This window comes from Myripristis murdjan, chromosome 1, assembly GCF_902150065.1.
Source record: "Myripristis murdjan chromosome 1, fMyrMur1.1, whole genome shotgun sequence".
NCBI classification, from domain to species: Eukaryota; Metazoa; Chordata; class Actinopteri; order Holocentriformes; family Holocentridae; genus Myripristis; species Myripristis murdjan.
In genome coordinates this window covers 4,501,502-4,521,948 of record NC_043980.1, presented here as the reverse complement: position 1 = coordinate 4,521,948, position 20,447 = coordinate 4,501,502, and the positions used below count along the sequence as shown (strand labels likewise).

Genomic DNA, 20,447 nt, shown 5'->3' with positions numbered 1-20,447 from the left:
TATTTGTCAATTCCTGGGTTTTGATGGTCCATGTGCTAACAAAGACTTTATAGTGGCAAGAATTAGAATGGAGCCACTGCAGCACTGTGGTGGAGTCACTCCAAAAGGTGGTCTCGTTAATGGCAGGCTAATTTCTTGTCTGACCATTGTAGCCAACAGCACACAGCTAAGTGCAGCACTCAGTTCAAGCTGTGGCACAGCGATTTTTTTTAGGTGTCACCCTGGACCTGGCCATGATTAAAGCAATGGATATATTATGATCAACTGTATAAAATGCAGCACTGAGATCTAGTAATACCAGGACAGAGGATTTGCATGCATCATTATTTGGATGAATATCATTTAAGACTTTGATAAGTACAGTCTCAGTGCTGTGGTGTGGCCGAAATCCAGACTGAAATGTGTTAAAAAAAAGATTGTTTTGCATCATAAAAGTATGGATTTGCTGGAAGACAACCCTTTTTTTGATTTTCCCCAAAAATGGCAGATTTGATATTGGCCTATAGTTACTAATTGTTGTGGCGTCCAGATTTGATATTTTTTAGAAGAGGTTTTTTTTACTGCAGTTTTCAAGGCCTGGGGAAACTGGCCTGCTTTAAGAGAAGTATTTATTATCTGCAGTAGCAGTACATCCAGAGCTATGTGGTTAAAAATGGTTTTAAAAAAAAGTTTGAAGGCAGAATATCAAGGCAGCATGTTGTGGGCTTTAATTTTGAAACCGTTTCTGTTAGAGCTGTGTAATCATGGAGGCTAAAATGTCCTAGATTAACCAGAGGACAGGAAGGCACAAGTGTTATCATTCCTGAGCTGGAACTGCACACTGCCTGTCTTATCTGCAGTATTTTGTTTGTGAAGAAGGCTGCAAAGTCATTACATGACTTGTTGGACAGTAGTTAAGGAGGGAGAGATGCTGTGGGGTTGGTCAGTCTGTCCACTACAGAATAAAGTGTGCGGGCATTATTACTGTTTCTATTGATAATCTCTGAGAAATATGATTGCCTTGCATTCTTCAGTTCCTGATTATAGTTGCGAAGACTCTTTATAAATGTCATAATATACCTGGAGTTTGTTTTTTCGCCACCTGTGTTCAGCTTGTCGACATACTCTTTTGTGTTCTTTAACCAGTGTGGCGTTTCTCCAGGGTGCCTTTTTCCTTCCTGACAGAACTTTGGTCTTAACTGGGGCAATAGAATCAATAACAGTCATGACATTGGAGCTAAAACTGTTTACAAGGTCATCAAATAGAGCTGAGGGCAGGGTTGGTGATGGTGTAAAACCCTGGGTGACCCAGGTGTTATCATTTATGTAACGCTTTCTGATCACCTCTGCTTCACTTTTCATATTATTAGCAGGGGTGGTCATTTTGAACGAAACACAGTAATGGTCAGATAAAGTGACATCATTCACCACAACCTCATAGATATTAAGACCTTTGGAAATAATTAGATCTAATATGTGCCCTCTGTGTTGATTCTGTGACATGCTGAGAAAGCCCAAAGTTATCCAGGATATTTAACAGTTCCTCAGCACACCCATCTGTAAGGTTATCGACATGAATGTTAAAATCTCCCACTAAAACAACACAGTCAAAATCCCTGCACACAATAGACAACAATTTTGCAAACTCATCAAAAAACCTTGCATTATATTTGGGGGGTCTGTAGATGGTCACTAAAATTGCTCAACAGGGGGAATTTAACTGAGTGGCAACATATTCAAAGGAGTCACAAATCAGAGTGCCAGCTCATCTGCTGCTTGAACAAGAGAGGCAGCTTTACCCCAGTCAAAAATACACTTATATCAATCTATCTATATTGAAAACATATGAGCAAGATATTTTTCAAAGTTTTTAGTGCAGTCATCTGTGGTCTGGTGGACTCCTCCAGTTATAATTCAAGCTCTCACCCCAGTATTGGTAAGAACAGTTGAATACAAGGAGGTTATTTTCTAAGCAAGAAAGCTTATGGCTCAGTGACTTACCTTCACTCTGAAGACCAGCATGGCCAGGTATCCATCGCGTACATCATGGCACGGTCCAGGGTGACACCTAAAAATAATGTCTGTGCAACCACTTGAACTGTGTGCTGCACTTAGCTGTGCGCTGTTGGCTACAATGGTCAGACAAGAAATTAGCCTGCCAATTACAAGACCACCTTTTGGAGTGACTCCACCACAGTGCTACAGTGGCTCCACTCTAATTCTTGCCGCTATAAAGTCTTTGTTAGCACATGGATCATCAAAACCCAGGCATTGACAAATACAGAGGATTTGAGATATGTGTAGAGTAACCTTGCTGATGACCTCACCAGAGGCAAAAAACTCTCCGAACAGTCCCAGCCACAGGGGCCCTCCTTCGTCCTCCTTGCCAGTTCTCAGTGCTCTTGCCTTCTGGCTACACTCTGTGAGGAGGATTCTGGCAAAGTTGGAAAGCCGACCAGATTCCTCAACTTCTCTGTGTGTGCTTCCCCAGGCACCTTGGATGTCTCCCAGTGCAGCAGTTGAAAGGATGTAGTCACCACCAGGGCCGGAGTGGGACTCATTTTCAGTCCTGGAGTTTCATGCCTCAGACCGGCCCACTTTTGATCACAACCTATTATTATTAAAATCAAAAATATAACGGGTCACTACTATCGTTTGAGCATAGAAAGTGGTTATATTGGAACTAATGCTTGCTTGTTCACACACTCTGTTACAACAGCTCACCTGTTCCTTCCATACTGACAGGAGCAATCCCCCCATCACTACTGGCTCCTGGCTCTGCTTCTGACGCCAAATCACATTTTAAAAATTGTCATAATTCTCAGCACAAATCTCCTCTTTTTACAAAGCCTTCTGATCAATTCAGGTCAGTTTCATTAATGTAGTGCTGAATCATCTAGCATCTCAGGACACTTCATATAGAGCAGGTCTACACCATACTCTCCATTATATTAATTCTAATAATATTCACTCAATGAGCAATCCTACCTACCCACTGTGGACTTGTGGCCTCATGCCTGGTGCTTGGTGCTGGATCTTGCTTCTGACTCTGAGGGGCTACAAGACAAAGTTTCCCAGTTATGTGGCGTCGCATCATAGCTAATATTATTTAAATTATATAACGTTATGTTGTATGTCACAACGCCACACAATTCATTGACTTGATAATTAATTAACTTGAACAGTGCGTTGCAGGCAAAGTTCAACATCTTGCCTTACCTGTTTCATCGTCCTCATTTGTCGTTTCAAACGGAGAGCTCGTTTTAAGCATTATTACACGAGAGGGTGTGCTTGACCGTTATTATTGTCACGACAGTGATGCGGCCAGGAACGAGGCGCTTGCGCCGAGTTCCGTTAGCATCACTGAAATTATACAACTATTACCAACAAAATAAAATGTATAATCAAAATGTATTCATACTGTGGTATGTAAAAGTTTTTTTTTGCTAGTAGGCCTATTCTCTCCGTTTCAGTGGAAATCTGAGAGATCTGACGTTAACTAGTCCCTGTCAGCCAGCCAACTTGGACTTACCATGTTTTCTAGACATCGTGATTTCCCAAAACTGAATAAATACCACAGATAGATAGCAAAAAACTGCTCTGATAGCTCAATCATGTTGTTACTAGAATATCCGCTGGGAAAAAATATTTTTTTCATGGACTGATAGTTATACTTCTGCCGACTTCTCAGTCATTTTTAATCTAACAGGTGCCGTGACAGCGACTCAGCAGCAGATGTCCATTACTTTAACAAAGTTAATGTTGGGGTAAATTCTTGTCAGTATTACAGTGAAATAGATTTCCATAAACTAATTGATTCAACTAAGAATAGGGAATGTTTTTCATCTGTACATGTCAATATACGTAGCCTTCCTAAGAACTATGATCAATTAAGTCACTACTTAGCGACTCTAAAGCATGATTTCTCTGTCATAGCACTTACAGAAACATGGCTAACAAATATGAATCAAGACTCTTACAATGTATCACACTACATATCTGTTCATTCCTTAAGAAAGGAGAGAGTGGGAGGAGGTGCCTCACTTTTAGTTAATAACAAATTACAATTCAAACTTAGAAATGATCTAGCGGTAATTTCAAATGAAAGTGAAATAGAATCTGTATTCATTGAACTCTCATCATGCTCTTTCTTCGAAGGCAAGAATGTAATCATTGGGTGTGTCTATCGTCCACCTGACGCTAATATTAGTCACTTTAATGATGCTTTTGGTGCGTCACTGGATGTTATTGGCAAAGAGGGTAAACTATGTTTTATACATGGTGACTTTAATATTAATCTAATGCAAAGTGATAATCATGCTCTAACTAACGACTTTATTAATTTATTACATGCCTCCTATTTCTACCCAGTTATTACTAAACCAACAAGAGTGACAAGTAGTTCAGCCACTCTGATTGATAATATAGTCACAAATTCCTTTGAGTATGCTTCCAAATCTGGGATATTACTTTGCGACATTTCTGATCATTTTCCCATTTTTCATATTACTCTGAAGCAACTCAAAGCAAAACAACATAGGGATGCTACCTCAGTAAATTTTCACAGGTACAATGAAGTTAATACTAATCGCTTCAAGGGGATGATTGAAGAAGCTAATTGGGATGATGTGTATATGCATGACCATGATGCAAACCTGGCATACCAAGCCTTTGTTCGGAATTACAAAAAGATATTTGATTATTGCTTTCCACTTGTAAGTTTAAAATCCAAGAGAGCACGTGACTCGAAACCCTGGTTCTCCTCAGGGCTATTAAAATCTTCCACAAAAAAACATAGATTATATAAAAAATATCTGACTAATCCAACGCAACACAACGCTGATGTTTATAAAAAATACAAAAATAAATATACACATCTTCTCCGCATAGCTAAGAAAAAATATTACACTGATAAATTTAAGGAATCAGCTAATGACATAAAAGCCACATGGAATGTCATTAAAGAATTATTAAATAAGAATAAGACAACAGTGAAACTTCCAGCCCAATTTTCAAGTGGAGATAAATTATTCTCTACTTCTCTAGAAATAGCAAACGGGTTTAATAGTTTCTTTTCCAGTGTGGGATACTCTCTTGCTAAAGAAATTCCATCTACTAAAGAATGCACCATAGAAGATATTCAGCCCATTTCTTCTCCTCTTGGTAGCTTTGCACCTCCAACATGTTCTGAAGTATTAGAGATCATCAATAACCTAAACAACGCTGTAGCTGGTCATGATGAAATCACGGCCAAGCTTCTGAAGGAGGTAGCCTCTTCAATCATTATGCCACTGACTCATGTACTTGCGGTCTCTCTGAAAACAGGAATAGTCCCAACTGAGTTGAAACTAGCTAAAGTCCTACCACTTTTTAAAGATGGTGACCCTGCAGTCTTTAATAATTATCGGCCAATATCAATCCTCCCCTGCTTCTCCAAGATCTTAGAAAAGTTGGTGTATGTTAGAGTCCTAAATCATCTCAATGTAAATAACATCCTTTACAAGCACCAGTATGGCTTTCGAAAAAAGCACTCAACTTATATGGCCCTTGTTCAGTTTGTAGAAAAAATTCATGAAGCATTGAAAGAGAACAAGTTTTCAATAGGTATTTTCTTAGATTTATCCAAAGCCTTCGATTCAGTAGATCATAAGATCTTACTAGCCAAACTTAATCGGTATGGCTTTTGTGATGTTGTCTTGGATTGGCTCAGAGATTACCTTCATAATAGGCAGCAATATGTTTGCATTGAGGGTGTGAATTCCAGAAAAATGAGGATATCTTATGGTGTTCCTCAAGGATCTATCCTTGGGCCTCTTTTGTTTCTTATTTTTATTAATGATTTTGCTTTACAGTTTGAGAATGCTTTACCTATCATATTTGCGGATGATACAAACATAGTATTGTCACACTCTAAGTTCAGTTTCCTTATTGAAAATGCAAATAGTATACTTGACCAAACTGCAAGATGGTTTCTAATGAATAGGCTTTCATTAAACATCAAAAAGACCAATTATATGGTCTTTAGGCACACAAATAAAAACTATTCTATTGAAGAAGCTAAATTATATATTAATAATAATGAAATTAAACAAGTATCACATACTAAATTTTTAGGTGTTATAGTTGATGAAGCCCTTTCATGGAAAAACCATATTGATCTGGTCTGTAAGAAAATTACTAAATCTTATGGCATTATCCGTAGAGTTTTATTTTTTATAAGTAGATCTTGCCTATTAACACTTTATTATAGTTTGATCTACCCTTATTTATCATATTGCAATCTTGTTTGGGCCAGTACCTATCCAACATCTCTTCACAAATTGTTGTTATTACAAAAGAAGTTTGTTAGACTCACCACTGCTACGAGTTATCTGGCACCAACTGCTCCCTTGTTTAAACAACTTAAAATATTGTCCATTTATGACATAAACACTTACCAGATATGTATTTTTATGTTTAATTGTACTGTTAATGCTGCATCTTTTCCTGCTGTTTTCAATGATTTTTTTGTTGCAAATTCCACCATTCACTCATATTCTACCAGACAAGCAAAACATATTTACCAAAGTTTTTCCCGAACAACATTAGGTCAGTTTAGTATTAAGTTTAGAGGTCCTTCAATCTGGAACTCAAAACCTTCAATTATTACAAATTGTACGTCTATTTCAGAACTGAAATGTAGACTTAAATATCTTTTATTAAATGACTGATTTGATACTATGTATCTTAACTTGGATTGAATTGAGCTGTTTTGTTTTGGTTTTGCATATTTTATAAAAGTTTTCATTATTGTTAATACTGATGCTATTTTGTAGTATATTGATATAGTGTATTGATATGTGATGTTGAGTAATGTGTATATGTGTGTATGTTTGTATACATGTATGTATTTGGGTATATGTATGTATGTGTATGTAAATGTCGTTTGTAATATCAGTACTGTTATTATTATTCTGTTACTACTATATAGTTTTGTTGTACAGCATAGTATTGTTATTATGTAGTTTTTGGGGTGAGGCTCCTAAATAAGCCCTTCGGGTTTCATGTCTCACCCTGCACATGTTTTTAACTGTTTTTTTTTTTTTTTTTTTTTTTTTTCTTTTTTTGTTGCTTTTATTGTGCAAAATAAACAAACAAACAAACAAACAAGCATAGCTGATCTTTAGTCTATCTACAACCATCTTATAAGAACAGTTAGGCTATATTTAAATATAGGCTACTGCTTTCCAGTGTCGGCACCACAACAAACAATCTTTTCATAAACTCACCGGCAGATGTTTTATTTCAGCTGGCGGTGTGTCACTCCAGTTTAACGTCAGCTCCGATTAATGTGGCTAAGCAGCAAAAGTAACAGTAGGCCTAAGCAGTCACATTAAGGCTGAACAGTTATATAATTTCAACCCCACCTTTCAGGGGCTTTTGCTAATCACCTTTTCAGGCTGTTATCAATTTACCTCTGAAATAAAGACGACAGTTTTCACAGATGTGTTGCTTTATTAAATGTTCACTTCAGTGTACAGATGCAAACAAATTGACAAATTAATTCAATCAATGGCCTAGGCAACTCATAAAGACTAAACAAATTAATAACGATTAATAGGCTAATTAATAACAGATAACATTAACACATTAATAACAAGAAAAAAGCTATAGCCGCACATCTCCGTGGAAAATCTTACAGGTACTGTCCGTGGTGCTGACTCCGCATTTCATTCTCTATTGTAGAAATTAAAGCTCCATAAAATTCACGGAGGATCTGGTTTAGCTCTTCTTTCCTTACAGGTGAGAAATCAGCTGTTTGCCCGGTGTTTTTCAGGTAGTCTTGTAGACATTTGACGGCCCAAGACGTTGACCGGGCCGTACCGGCTTCATTTCCTGACCTCTCCAGCTGATCCAGCTCTTCACTCGTCACTCTCGCGTATCTCTCCTTTGTCTTCCCAGTTCAGCCGTTTATCCAAACTTAGGTCGCCAAATAAATCAAAATTGACAACAAAACGGTCCATTATGCAGACTAACAAAGCTGACAGCGGCTTTTGATGCGGGTTTTCAGTGAAACGTTTCTTGTTGCCATGGAAACCACACAGACTCGGGCGATAACATTGCCGGGCGGAGTAATATTTTCAGTGAAGAGGTTTTTTTCATTTGAGCACGGCTAGCCGTGCTCAATTGCTCATTTGAGCACATTCTAAACATCTGATTGACCAATCAGATTGCTCGGTCGGATCTACGTGTTGTATAATTAGTGAAAAAGTTGCCAATTTTAGCAGATTTGGCTGCGTCTGTTTCCAGAGCTTTCCTCTTTTTAAACTTTGCCTTCTCCGCGCCATCCTTGCTCTTTCTATTTTCCATCTTTCAAACACCACTGACCGAGTGCACGGATGTGTTACGTCAGGGTGCGTCTACAAAAAAAAAAAAAAAAAAGCTGCCAGTGGAGGCGGAGGCGATGGCGGCCTAGGGACAGCGGTAAGCAGCATAGATGATCTGCCATGACTGAAGACCGGCCCCCAAAAAATAAAAAATAAAAAATAATAAAAAAAAGTGAACACCGGCCCTCGCGGCCCAAACATCAGACCGGCCCACTGGGAATTGTCCCGGTCCTCCCGATTAGCCACTCCGGGCTTGGTCACCACAGCGATCCCTCCACCAGCCCCAATCCTGCCTCTTAATCGCAGCTTGAAGCTTAGATCCTTCTCTTGAAAAAGGCCCAAACAGACAGCTCTCCAGCTGAACTGTTGGTACTCCAATTGGACAAGCCTCTTCCTTCCAGCAGTAAGTTGTCATCCCTTGCACCACAGCTGGATCAGGTTTTCGGCATTATCGGAGTTGGTGGATGGTTCAGGAGATCAGAGGATCTTGACCAGGAGTATGATGAGAACTTCCTCCACCCAGGACCTGAACAACCCCTAAAATATAAGCCCCTTGGATATGTCTCCTCAGATGTGGCTGATCTTGATCCTGTTACCCCAAATCTGCTTTTGATAGGGTGGCAGGATGCTTCCCTTCTACTGGCTGTGTATGCAAACAGCCAGCTGATTGGGAAAAGGTGCTGGTGTCACAGCAAAAACTGTCTTACCACTTCTGGGCAAGCTTTGTCAGACATCACCTCCCAGACCTGCAACCAAGACCAAGATGGAGCACCGACCAGGAGAAACTAAAACAGGGAAAAATCCCGATGATTGTCCATCCCCAACTTCCTCACTCACTATGGCCTGTTGGCTCCCGGAGTTAAAGGAGGGTGACTGATGGGGATTCTGTATTTCAAAACCTCCACTTTGAGAGTGACTGTCAAGGAGTCCCCATTCCAGGAGTCACATGACCACACCTGAGGCTGGGTGGATAACACAAATTCACCTGCTTTGCAGGAAACCGCCCACCCCAGATGCAACCACATTGCCTAGTTGACAGATTAAATAAAAACTGCCTTCCTCCCACTGGTCTTTCTCTTTGACCTGAGCCATGTTGTTTGCTCAGTGAGTCTCTTTATTTGATGTGGGGTTACTATTTTTGTTGAGATTTGAACTGATGTTAATCATTTTGTTTTGTATTTGCAGAGCATTAAATACACACAAAGATTCATGAGGAAACAAAAGCCAAGTAGAAATGGAAAAAAACAATATAACAGCTCTGCATGTTTTGAACTTTGTATTCCTGCCTCTGTCTCTCTCAACACACACTCACCGTAACGCACTTACCTTTAGATGTGAAACTAACAGCCTCCTTTAATTCCCAGACTTTTACCCCACAGATCAATATTGGATGTTAGATATATAAATCATAGAGCTCTGAATAATTTGAATAACTGTTTTATGAAATGTATTACAAAGTCTTTTATGAATCTATTAAGAAAAATAAAAATGGTATGTTTAGTAAAACTTTATACTTTTACCCCTTCCACTCCTGCTTGCTTTACTCAAATTAATATAAAGTTTCTTGTGCTGTTTTGTTTGGGTTGTATTTGCATGTCCTCTGGTCAGGATGGAGCAGAAATAACACTGAAAAATAAATGACTTGAAAATGAAATGATTCATATGATCCATGGAACAGGTGTGGAGACAGCAGAGAGAAGGGGAGGTGCTGTCAGCTAAAGCTAGATAATAATTTTAAATACAGACCAAGCCGTTGCAAACCTGCAGTGGAGAGACAGAGGAGTCCACCAGACCAGGTCAGAAGCCGTCCTTCCATCACTTGACTGGAACGATGACTCCTCTAAAAACTGTTTGAAAAATATCTTGCTCATATGTTTTCAATATAGATAGATTGATATAAGTGTATTTTTGGACTGGGGTAAAGCTGCCTCTCTTGTTCAAGCAGCAGATGAGCTGGCACTCTGATTTGTCTGGTGTTTCTTGTTGTCACTTGATTCTACAGATGTAATTCACCTTTCTGTATTTTTCCCTAGGAGCTGCAGAGTCAAGATGGACAGCCTTGAAGAAAACAGAGTCAACAGCAGCAACCAGACCTCCTACATTTATGACACTCCACCACCTTTGTATTACCCACTTTATTTTGCTGTAAATATACTCAACCTCCTCCTGTGTTTCCCCTCCAATGCCTTCATCCTTTGGCTGATGGTGACCAGAGCAGGACGAGTGAACGCCTTGGAGTTCTTCTCTCTCAACCTCACCGTGTCCGAGCTGCTTTATGGTTTGTCCAATATCTGCACTTTCATCTCCCTGTTTCACAAGTCAGTCAGTGTCTATTTGGCCTCTGCATTCTTCAACACTTTTCTCATCATGGGCCGGCCCCTCTTCCAGACTTGTATCTGTGTGGAGCGCTACATCGCCATCGTCCACCCTGTGCTCTTCCTCCAGCTCAAGACCCTGAAGTACAGGGTGGTCTGCTGTGCAGCTGTCTGGCTGCTGGTGCTCGGAACCTGTATTATGCAAGTGTTAATGCTCAACAACCCGATTCTGACCCAGCGTTGTTACATCGGTGCTTACCTGCTGCTGTTTTCAGTGAAGCTGTTCTGCTGCCTGTCAGTTCTCAGGGCTCTGAGGAAGCCTGGGCCGGGGACAGGGGGGAGGGACAAGGAGGGAAGCGATAAGGTCAAGATGAAGTCCTTTAAGGTCCTTCTGATTATCACCGTCTCCACAGTCCTGACCTACCTTCCTTTTATCACAACATTTACACTTTATGGTTTCATATCTCAGGGGCAGTTCTCTATTTCCTTTGGTATTTGTGCATGTTTTGCTGTGATGACTGGGTTCGTCCACCCATTCCTGTACCTCCACAGGATGGGGAAGCTGCCCTGCATTCAATGTTGACACTCATACCTGAACTCCACTTGCAGGCAGCTGGCAAATGAGAGGAAAAGCCAACATGAAGAGTCTTTGTCAGGTGATGAACAGCTTCATAGATTCTCCAAATCTCTGGAAGTCTCCTGGAGGGACGGAGCTCCATTCTCCATTTGATGATGGCGGGGGAGAGTCCAAAATCTCCAGCTGGGCTGACCTTTACTTGGAGTGGAGCTCCGTCCCTCCAGGAGACTTCCAGAGACTTGGACAATCTCTGCCACGGAGCACTGAAGCTGTTCAACACCTGACTAAGACACATTCTGCTGGTTTGCCCTTTCACGTGTCACTCATCTGTAACCTGCTCTGCTTGTAGGTCCAGCTAAATTATTAGGTCATTGCCTATCGGGCTTTTGGCTGGTTCTTACTGATTAAAATTCGTAGAAATTAGCAACTAAGCTTTATTTAGCCGTTTGTAACCACAAGTTATTAAATCTCAGGCTCAGATCAGGTTTGGACAGAAGTTTTTGAAGTTTGGATGTTTTCTAAAGGACAAAGTCTGCATGAAGAGCAGTTTGAGGTGGATATCCAGGTGAATGAGGCAGCTTTGATTTTAGTCTTGTTTCATGAAAGCCTCTGTTCCTTTACCTAATAATAAAGAAAGCTTTGTAATGTTTTTTGATTTATTGTTTCCATTGCTTTTCCTTTGCTTTTTCTTCTATTTTGCCCATTTGTGGTTTTGAATTTTATTGTTGCACCTTGTCATTTTGCATGTGACATGTTGTGATTGTGTTTGTGTTTATGCATCTAAGCTCTGTAAAAACATTCTCATAGAAAGAAGAAACTGACCAAATACAAAAATCTATACGCACTTTAAGGCTGTTAGAATTTCCATTCCCACCCAAGAAGTTGAGGAAGAAGAAGTTTCCTTTGAGTTCAAAATTCCAGTGAATTTATCCTTAATTTGCATCTTTGGCATGTAAAATCATACATGTTAGCAGCTGAAAATGGGCAGACTGTAATGTTCAGCCTCTTCCTCTGTAGATGTGTTGGTTGGTCTTCATCTCTGCCTCAGTTCAGACAGGTCTAATGTCATTAGCAAACATGTCAACTTAACTTAATGCCATTTAAAGATTTAGGGCTCTAGTTTCGCAGACCAGGCGAGGCGGGGCGTAGCGCAGATGCGCTTCGCCAACTGGGTGTGGCCAGGCGGATTTTCCAAGTTTGGCACGCCGTTCTCGGTGGCGCAAGTACTCCGCCGTCCCTCATACCGGCGGAGAGGAGGAGAGAAGGCGTGGAGTGGGTTTGACACAGCCGATTCACATTTAACCAATCAAATGAGCCCCTGTCCTTGCCTTTAAAATGCGCTGCGTGAAGGCGTAATGAAAGTTTACGCAGCTGACATGGAGGTCTATTGCCGCAGGCGGAGCGGAGCTCAGGAGACAGGCGCGGAGCGGAGACCGGCGAGCAGTGCGGACACGTCACCAAAACCTCACAGGCAGGCTTCCGGAATGTCAGACACATGAACAATGCAATAAATACCGAAAAAAACACTATTCAATGCTATGATCACAATCAGCACATACATATATCTCCATATCAACTGTCCCATCACAGCTGATGTCAGATCAAAGGAGAGTGGCACCGTTTGTGCTGATCGTGAGGTTTTGGTGATGTGCGCCAAGTTTAGATTCTTCTGCTTTTGAGTTCTTGAATGAATATAAAAGCTAGATGGTTGAATACATTTGAATAAAAATGACACTGCAATTACAAAAAAGGGGAAGCCAAACCTGGAGTATTGCACTTTTGAGTCTTTGTATTACTTGTGTAACATTTTGTTCGTTTATTTATTTTGCATCACACTCACGCACACACGCACACACACACACACACACACACACACACACACACACACACACACACACACACACACACACACACACACACTGTATTCTCCCGGTCGTTGTTTTCCACTCTGTCGGCAGTGGTGGTTGACCTGCCCTCGCAGCCTGGCTCTAGCTGGGTGACATATCCAACATCAACAAGTTTACAAAATTCCGCTGAATGGACCTCTGCCAAATCTGGATCTGTCTTTAGACGCTGTTCAGTGCTCAAGAGAAGGGGGAGAGCAGAGGTCTTGCCCGCACCTGTCGCATGCCTAGCCCAACTCTCAAGGTGCATTCAGGTAATGTAACAGGTAGGAACTTACAGAACGTCTGCACCTAACAGCATCCAACATCAATATAACAGCAGAGTTGCTACAGTATGTTTGTGCTGTGCGAGCCGAGCACAAAGGCAGAATTTTAAATTATATCTCTATGTGGCTGCAATATTAGGCTACAGTATGTACCTCACTGAACGACCGCAGACCATTACAGAAGAGTGACCGTCCAGGGGGTGAGGTTAGTAAATCCTGTCTTGCCCTCAGTGGCGGATCTACCTATGTTGCCGCCCTAGGCGAAATTACTGCCTTGCGCCCTTCCATGTTACTACTCCTACCGCAGTGCCAGGCGGCCGCGGCACCAGGCAGCCGCGGCACCAGGCGGGGCCGGCCCGCCTGACGCAGGCCGGTGGCTTTTTTTATTCAAACAAGATTTTGTCCATATAAAAAGTAGCCTGTTTTTCCACAAAAGGGTCTTGAAAAAGAGGGGTCATCGTTTTTTTTTTTTTTTTGAGGACGCTTGTGCGCCCCCAAGCAGATTGCATAGCAAAAACCGTCCCTGCTTGCCCTGAACTGCAGTGCAGTGAGTGTGCGATGCGATACAGCACGCACGGTCATTTCAACAGGAGTGCAAAAAAAAAAAAAAAAAAAAAAAAGACAAAATGAGCCAGAGAAAACGCAGTAGCATCTGGGTGCACTTTTCAGACAATGGCAACGGTAAAGCAACATGTAATGTTTGCCAGAAAAGGATTTCATTCAAGTCGGGGTCAACAAATAATTTGCATCGCCACTTGAAAACACAAAACCCAACAGTGAAAGTGATGGAGATCAGAATGGAACCAACTGATTCTTCAGACGATAGTGAGAACGATGAAGTCTCTTGTCACAGTGCTGCTTCCACGCCAGGACCAGGTACAAGAACAAGAAATCAGTCAAAAAATCCCGCCACTAGTGCTTCTAGCACTGTCTCTCTAGCTACATCCACACATCAGTCTACTATAATACTCAACCAAGCAGCACCTAATGCTACCTCTGATACCACTGGGCCAGGCGCATTCTCTTGATGAGCTTCAAGAGGTAGTCACCTGAAATGGTTTTCACTTCACAGGTGTGCCTTATCAGGGTTAATTAGTGGAATTTCTTGCGTTATCAATGGGGTTGGGACCATCAGTTGTGTTGTGCAGAAGTCAGGTTACTACACAGCCGACAGCCCTATTGGACAACTGTTAAAATTCATATTATGGCAAGAACCAATCAGCTAACTAAAGAAAAACGAGTGGCCATCATCACGTTAAGAAATGAAGGTCAGTCAGTCCGGAAAATTGCAAAAACTTTAAATGTGTCCCCAAGTGGAGTCGCAAAAACCATCAAGCGCTACAACGAAACTGGCACACATGAGGACCGACCCAGGAAAGGAAGACCAAGAGTCACCTCTGCTTCTGAGGACAAGTTCATCCGAGTCACCAGCCTCAGAAATCGCAAGTTAACAGCAGCTCAGATCAGAGAGCAGATAAATGCCACACAGAGTTCTAGCAGCAGACCCATCTCTAGAACAACTGTTAAGAGGAGACTGCGCCAATCAGGCCTTCATGGTCAAATAGCTGCTAGGAAACCACTGCTAAGGAGAGGCAACAAGCAGAAGAGATTTGTTTGGGCCAAGAAACACAAGAATGGACATTAGACCAGTGGAAATCTGTGCTTTGGTCTGATGAGTCCAAATTTGAGATCTTTGGTTCCAACCGCCGTATCTTTGTGAGACGCAGAAAAGGTGAACGGATGGATTCCACATGCCTGGTTCCCACTGTGAAGCATGGAGGAGGAGGTGTGATGGTGTGGGGGTGTTTTGCTGGTGACACTGTTGGGGATTTATTCAAAATTGAAGGCACACTGAACCAGCATGGCTACCACAGCATCCTGCAGCGACATGCCATCCCATCCGGTTTGCGTTTAGTTGGACCATCATTTATTTTTCAACAGGACAATGACCCCAAACACACCTCCAGGCTGTGTAAGGGCTATTTGACCAAGAAGGAGAGTGATGGAGTGCTGCGGCAGATGACCTGGCCTCCATAGTCACCGGACCTGAACCAAATCCAGATGGTTTGGGGTGAGCTGGACCGCAGAGTGAAGGCAAAGGGGCCAACAAGTGCTAAACACCTCTGGGAACTCCTTCAAGACTGTTGGAAAACCATTTCAGGTGACTACGTCTTGAAGCTCATGGAGAGAATGCCAAGATTGAGCAAAGCAGTAATCAGAGCAAAGGGTGGCTATTTTGAAGAAACTAGAATATAAAACATGTTTTCAGTTATTTCACCTTTTTTTGTTAAGTACATAACTCCACATGTGTTCATTCATAGTTTTGATTCCTTCAGTTAGAATCTACAATGTAAATAGTCATGAAAATAAAGAAAACGCATTGAATGAGAAGGTGTGTCCAAACTTTTGGCCTGTACTGTATGTATCATTGTTGGTATAACCTGTATCACTATAATATTAATTTTTTTCTCAATAGCCACGTGACTGCATCCAAGGTGATCCTGCTGGCCAGGGGACTGCAACGAGCCACAACTGATTTACAGAGAGGTGCAACAACACAGGCAGCAAAGGACATGGCCAACTCTCTTTGCTCCAACATGTCAGCTAGGTTCCACCGAATGGAATCAAATCACACCCTGGCAGATGCTGCTGCTCTTGACCCACGGTTCAAAAGGATGGCCTTCGCAGATGGCAGAGCCGCAGACGAGGCATTCCAAAGAATATCAACGGCAGCTGCAAGAGTCACACTGAGCAGAAGCAAACCCTCCCAGCAACCGGCCCAAGAGGAAGGAGCAGGCAGTGGAGGATCAGTCGTTTGGAGCTATTTTGATGAACAAGTAAGGGTGGCAAAAATAAATCCCATTTTTTTCTCTAAATCTAGGCTGACCTCAGTCTAAAATCACTTGTTTTATCTCACGCCCCTATGAGCAGGTCACTGGCATGGTGTCCACCAGGAACCCCACAGCAGGCGCTGTCATGGAGGTGCGGGCATACCTAGAGGAGCCTCTTATTCCAAAAAATGAAGATCTTCTCCAGTGGTGGAAGTGTCGGGCCCCTGTGTACCCCAGGCTAAGCGATCTCATGGCTAAGAAGCTTTGCATTGCAACGTCAGTTCCGTCTGAGAGGATTTTCTCCAAGACGGGACAAATCATCTCAGAGAGATGAAATCGCCTCAAGTCCACAAAAGTGAGATCACTTGTCTTCCTCAATGCCAATCTGCCAAAGGACAAGGAGAGGCAGAAGAAGTCATAAAGCGTGGGACTGCAGTATTATTTCAGAGCTGCCATTTTTTTGTTTAAACTTTATTTTATTGTTTACAGAAAGTAAGCTAAATCAGGGAGCTGATCTCCTGTTTTGGTCAAAGCAGCTCAGGTTTACAACATTAGTATTATTATACTAATGTACTAATACCAAAATGTTCTTAAAATTTGCACTGATATTGTTCTAATATTTGAAGTTGAAATCTTGTTTAGTTTTATTATAGTATTGGATAGTGTTACATATTTTTATAATCTCCTTGTTTTCTCATTTGATGCATGTTATCATGAATTTCTAAAGAAAGACTAAAATTTGCACTACATATTGCAAGGTTTGTTCTTGTTCTATTTTGCACTAAAAGTAAAAGCTTCATTGTACCCTGCTTAGCTTTTTTAGGTATTGCATGGATAACATTAACTCAAGGTTTATTTACACACACACACACACCCATTTAATACAAAGGGTAAATCCAAAATAGTGATCTTATTGTCAAAGCAGAGGGATGTGGCGCCACGCCACCCTGTGGAATGTTTACAAATGTCCACACAGACCATTGCCAAATGAAATTATCATTATTTCAGGATAATACAAACTCAGATATCCCACCAACAGAATATATATGGGATGTCTAAGTTTGAATGATTCTGATCGAAATATTAACCCACACCTTCTTAGCATCCAGTACAGTCTGATACCACACTGTTAGTCTCATTTGTAATGTTTAGGTCTTAATGGGCTAAAAACAAATAAACACAAAAATGAGCCAGTCTTTTGAACGGCTCTTTGAAAGGAACGGATCCTCAAGATCCAGCTCCCTTCAAAGAGCCATAAATCCCATCTCTACATGTCTCCTTTCACTTGCAGAACATCTTGCCGGATGGTTTGAGGATCTCAGGCTTGCCCTTAAGGTTAAGCTGTTTGACAGCTACAGGCAGGATGATTGATCATTCAGAGCCATCCTCCAAAATGGCACAGGTATTAAGTGTTTTGTTGTTGCTATACAGTACAATTGGGACAGCCTTGAAGATGACTTGAGGGGATCAGTTGGGATGGTAAAGACAGAATTGTTGAGGAGCGGTGCTGGAAGTCTTTTGCTTTTTAAAAGTTTTCTAAAAAGTGTTTTCTTCTTTGAGTTTGTCTCTACAATGTCAAGAAGACATAATGACAGTGAGTTTTTCTCACCAACCTCCAAGGATACATCTTTCTCTGCACTTGGTGACAGTAGCTGAGATTTGCTTGGTCCACAAGGTAATTCCTTCTCACATTGCTTGAAATCTGCCGGTGTTGTTGCTAAAGGGCTACGTACTGGGAACATACTGGTTTGGACAATAGTTCATTAGACCATTTTTTGGTGGATGGAGAGCAAGATCATGCTTAAAAAGCTTTGCCATCTCACTATAAGGGGCGCCTACAAACTGATATCACTGTCCAACCATCCTTTAATAGCAAGGGTAAGGGCAAACTGACCTGTGAGGAAGAATAAATTCATCATTCTGTTTTGCCAGTAATTCACTTTTGCCTCCTTGCATTCCCATACTTAACTCCACAGATAAATATTGTATGTAAATAACAGAGCTTTGATTAAGCTGAATAACCATTTTGCAAAATCTAGCACTAGAGCAGTCTCATATAGGCTCACATATATAAGGCTCATATGCATCAGTAGCAAGGATTAGAGCAAAGAGGCAATTCATTGTTCTGTTTTGGTAATTATTTTCTTAAGCCTCCTTAAAGTCCCACATTTTTCTAACATTGTTCTCCACAGAACAATATTGGATGTTAGATGTTATATTCATCATAGATCTCTGAATAAGTTGAATAACTGTTTTATGAAATCTGTCACAAAGTATTTTATGTATCTTTTAAGAAAAATAAAAATGGTATGTTTAGTAAAACATTACACTGTCCTTTTTACCCCTTCCAATCCTGCCTGCTTTACTCAAATTAATAAAAAGTTTCTTGTGCTGTTTTGTTTGGGTTGTATTTGCATGTCCTCTGGTCAGGATGGAGCAGAAATAACACTGAAAAATAAATGATATGAAAATGAACATGATTCATATGATCCACTGAACAGGTGTGGAGACAGCAGAGAGAAGGGGAGGTGCTGTCAGGTAAAGCTAGATAATAATTTTAAATACAGACCAAGCTGTTGCAAACCTGCAGTGGAGAGACAGAGGAGTGCACCAGACCAGGTCAGAAGCTGTCCTTCCATCACTTGACTGGAATGATCACTCCACTAAAAACTGTTTGAAAAATATCTTGCTCATATGTTTTCAATATAGATAGATTGATATAAGTGTATTTTTGGACTGGGGTAAAGCTGCCTCTCTTGTTCAAGCAGCAGATGAGCTGACACTCTGATTTGTCTGGTGTTTCTTGTTGTCACTTGATTCTATAAATTAGGAGGGAGATGTAATTCACCTTTCTTTATTTTCCCCTAGGAGCTGCAGAGTCAAGATGGAAAGCCTTGAAGAAAACAGAGTCAACAGCAGCAACCAGATCTCCTTTCTCCAGATCTCCATTTATGATGATCTCCCGTCTTGGTTTTTCTGGCTTTATGTTGTTATACATACAGTCAACCTCCTCCTGTGTTTCCCCTCCAACGCCTTCATCCTTTGGCTGATGGTGACCAGAGCAGGACGAGTGAACGCCTCAGAGTTCTTCTCTCTCAACCTCACCGTGTCCGAGCTGCTTTATGGTTTGTCCAATATCTGCGCTTTCATCTCCGTGTTTTACAATGTGGTCAGTGTCGCTGTGGCCTCTGCATTCTTCAGCGTTTTTCTCTTCATGGGCCGGCCCCTCTTCCAGACTTGTATCTGTGTGGAGCGCTACATCGCTGTGGTCCACCCTGTGCTCTTCCTCCAGCTCAAGACCCTGAAGTACAGGGTGGTCTGCTGTGCAGCCGTCTGGCTGCTGGTGCTCGGAGCCTGTATTATGCAAGTGTTAACGCTCAACAACCTGATTCTGGCCCAGCGTTGTTACATCGGTGTTTACCTGCTGCTGTTTTCAGTGAAGCTGTTCTGCTGCCTGTCAGTTCTCAGGGCTCTGAGGAAGCCCGGGCCGGGGACAGGGGGGAGGGACAAGGAGGGGAGCGATAAGGTCAAGATGAAGTCCTTTAAGGTCCTTCTGATTATCACCGTGTCCACAGTCCTGACCTACCTTCCTTTTATCATAACATTTACACTTTATGGTTTCATATCTCAGGAGGGGGTTTTTGCTTCCTTTGGCACTTGTGCATTTTTTGCTGTGATGACTGGGTTTGTCCACCCATTCCTGTACCTCCACAGGATGGGGAAGCTGCCCTGCATTCCATGTTGACACTCATACCTGAACTCCACTTGCAGGTGGGTGGCAAACGAGAGGAGAAGCCAACATGAAGAGTCTTTTTCAGGTGATGAACAGCTTCATAGATTCTCCAAGTCTCTGGAGGTCTCCTGGAGGGACGGAGCTCCATTCTTCTAGAAGATTTCCCCTCATTTGGTGTTTTGATGATGGCGGTGGAGAGTCCAAAATCTCCAGCTGGGTTGACCTTTACTTGGAGTGGAGCTCCGTCCCTCCAGGAGACTTCCAGAGACTTGGACAATCTCTGCCAAGGAGCATTGAAGCTGTTCAACACCTGACTAAGACACTTTATGCTGGTTTGCCCTTTCATGTGTCACTCATCTGTAACCTGCTCTGCTTGTAGGTCCAGCTAAATTATTAGGTCATTGCCTATCGGGTTATTGGCTGGTTATTGCTGGTGAAAATTCTTAGAAATTAGCAACTAAGCTTTATTTAGCCTT

The 20,447-nt window shown here is 41.7% G+C and overlaps 1 protein-coding gene across 1 annotated transcript; it reads left to right on the top strand.

Moving 5' to 3' along the window:
* Nucleotides 1–19,122: 19,122 nt before the first annotated feature.
* On the top strand, nucleotides 19,123–19,983 carry LOC115357689 (P2Y purinoceptor 2-like). The gene has a single exon (XM_030049308.1). It carries the CDS (start codon nucleotides 19,123–19,125, stop codon nucleotides 19,981–19,983), a length of 861 nt encoding a protein of 286 aa, XP_029905168.1.
* Nucleotides 19,984–20,447: the final 464 nt, after the last annotated feature.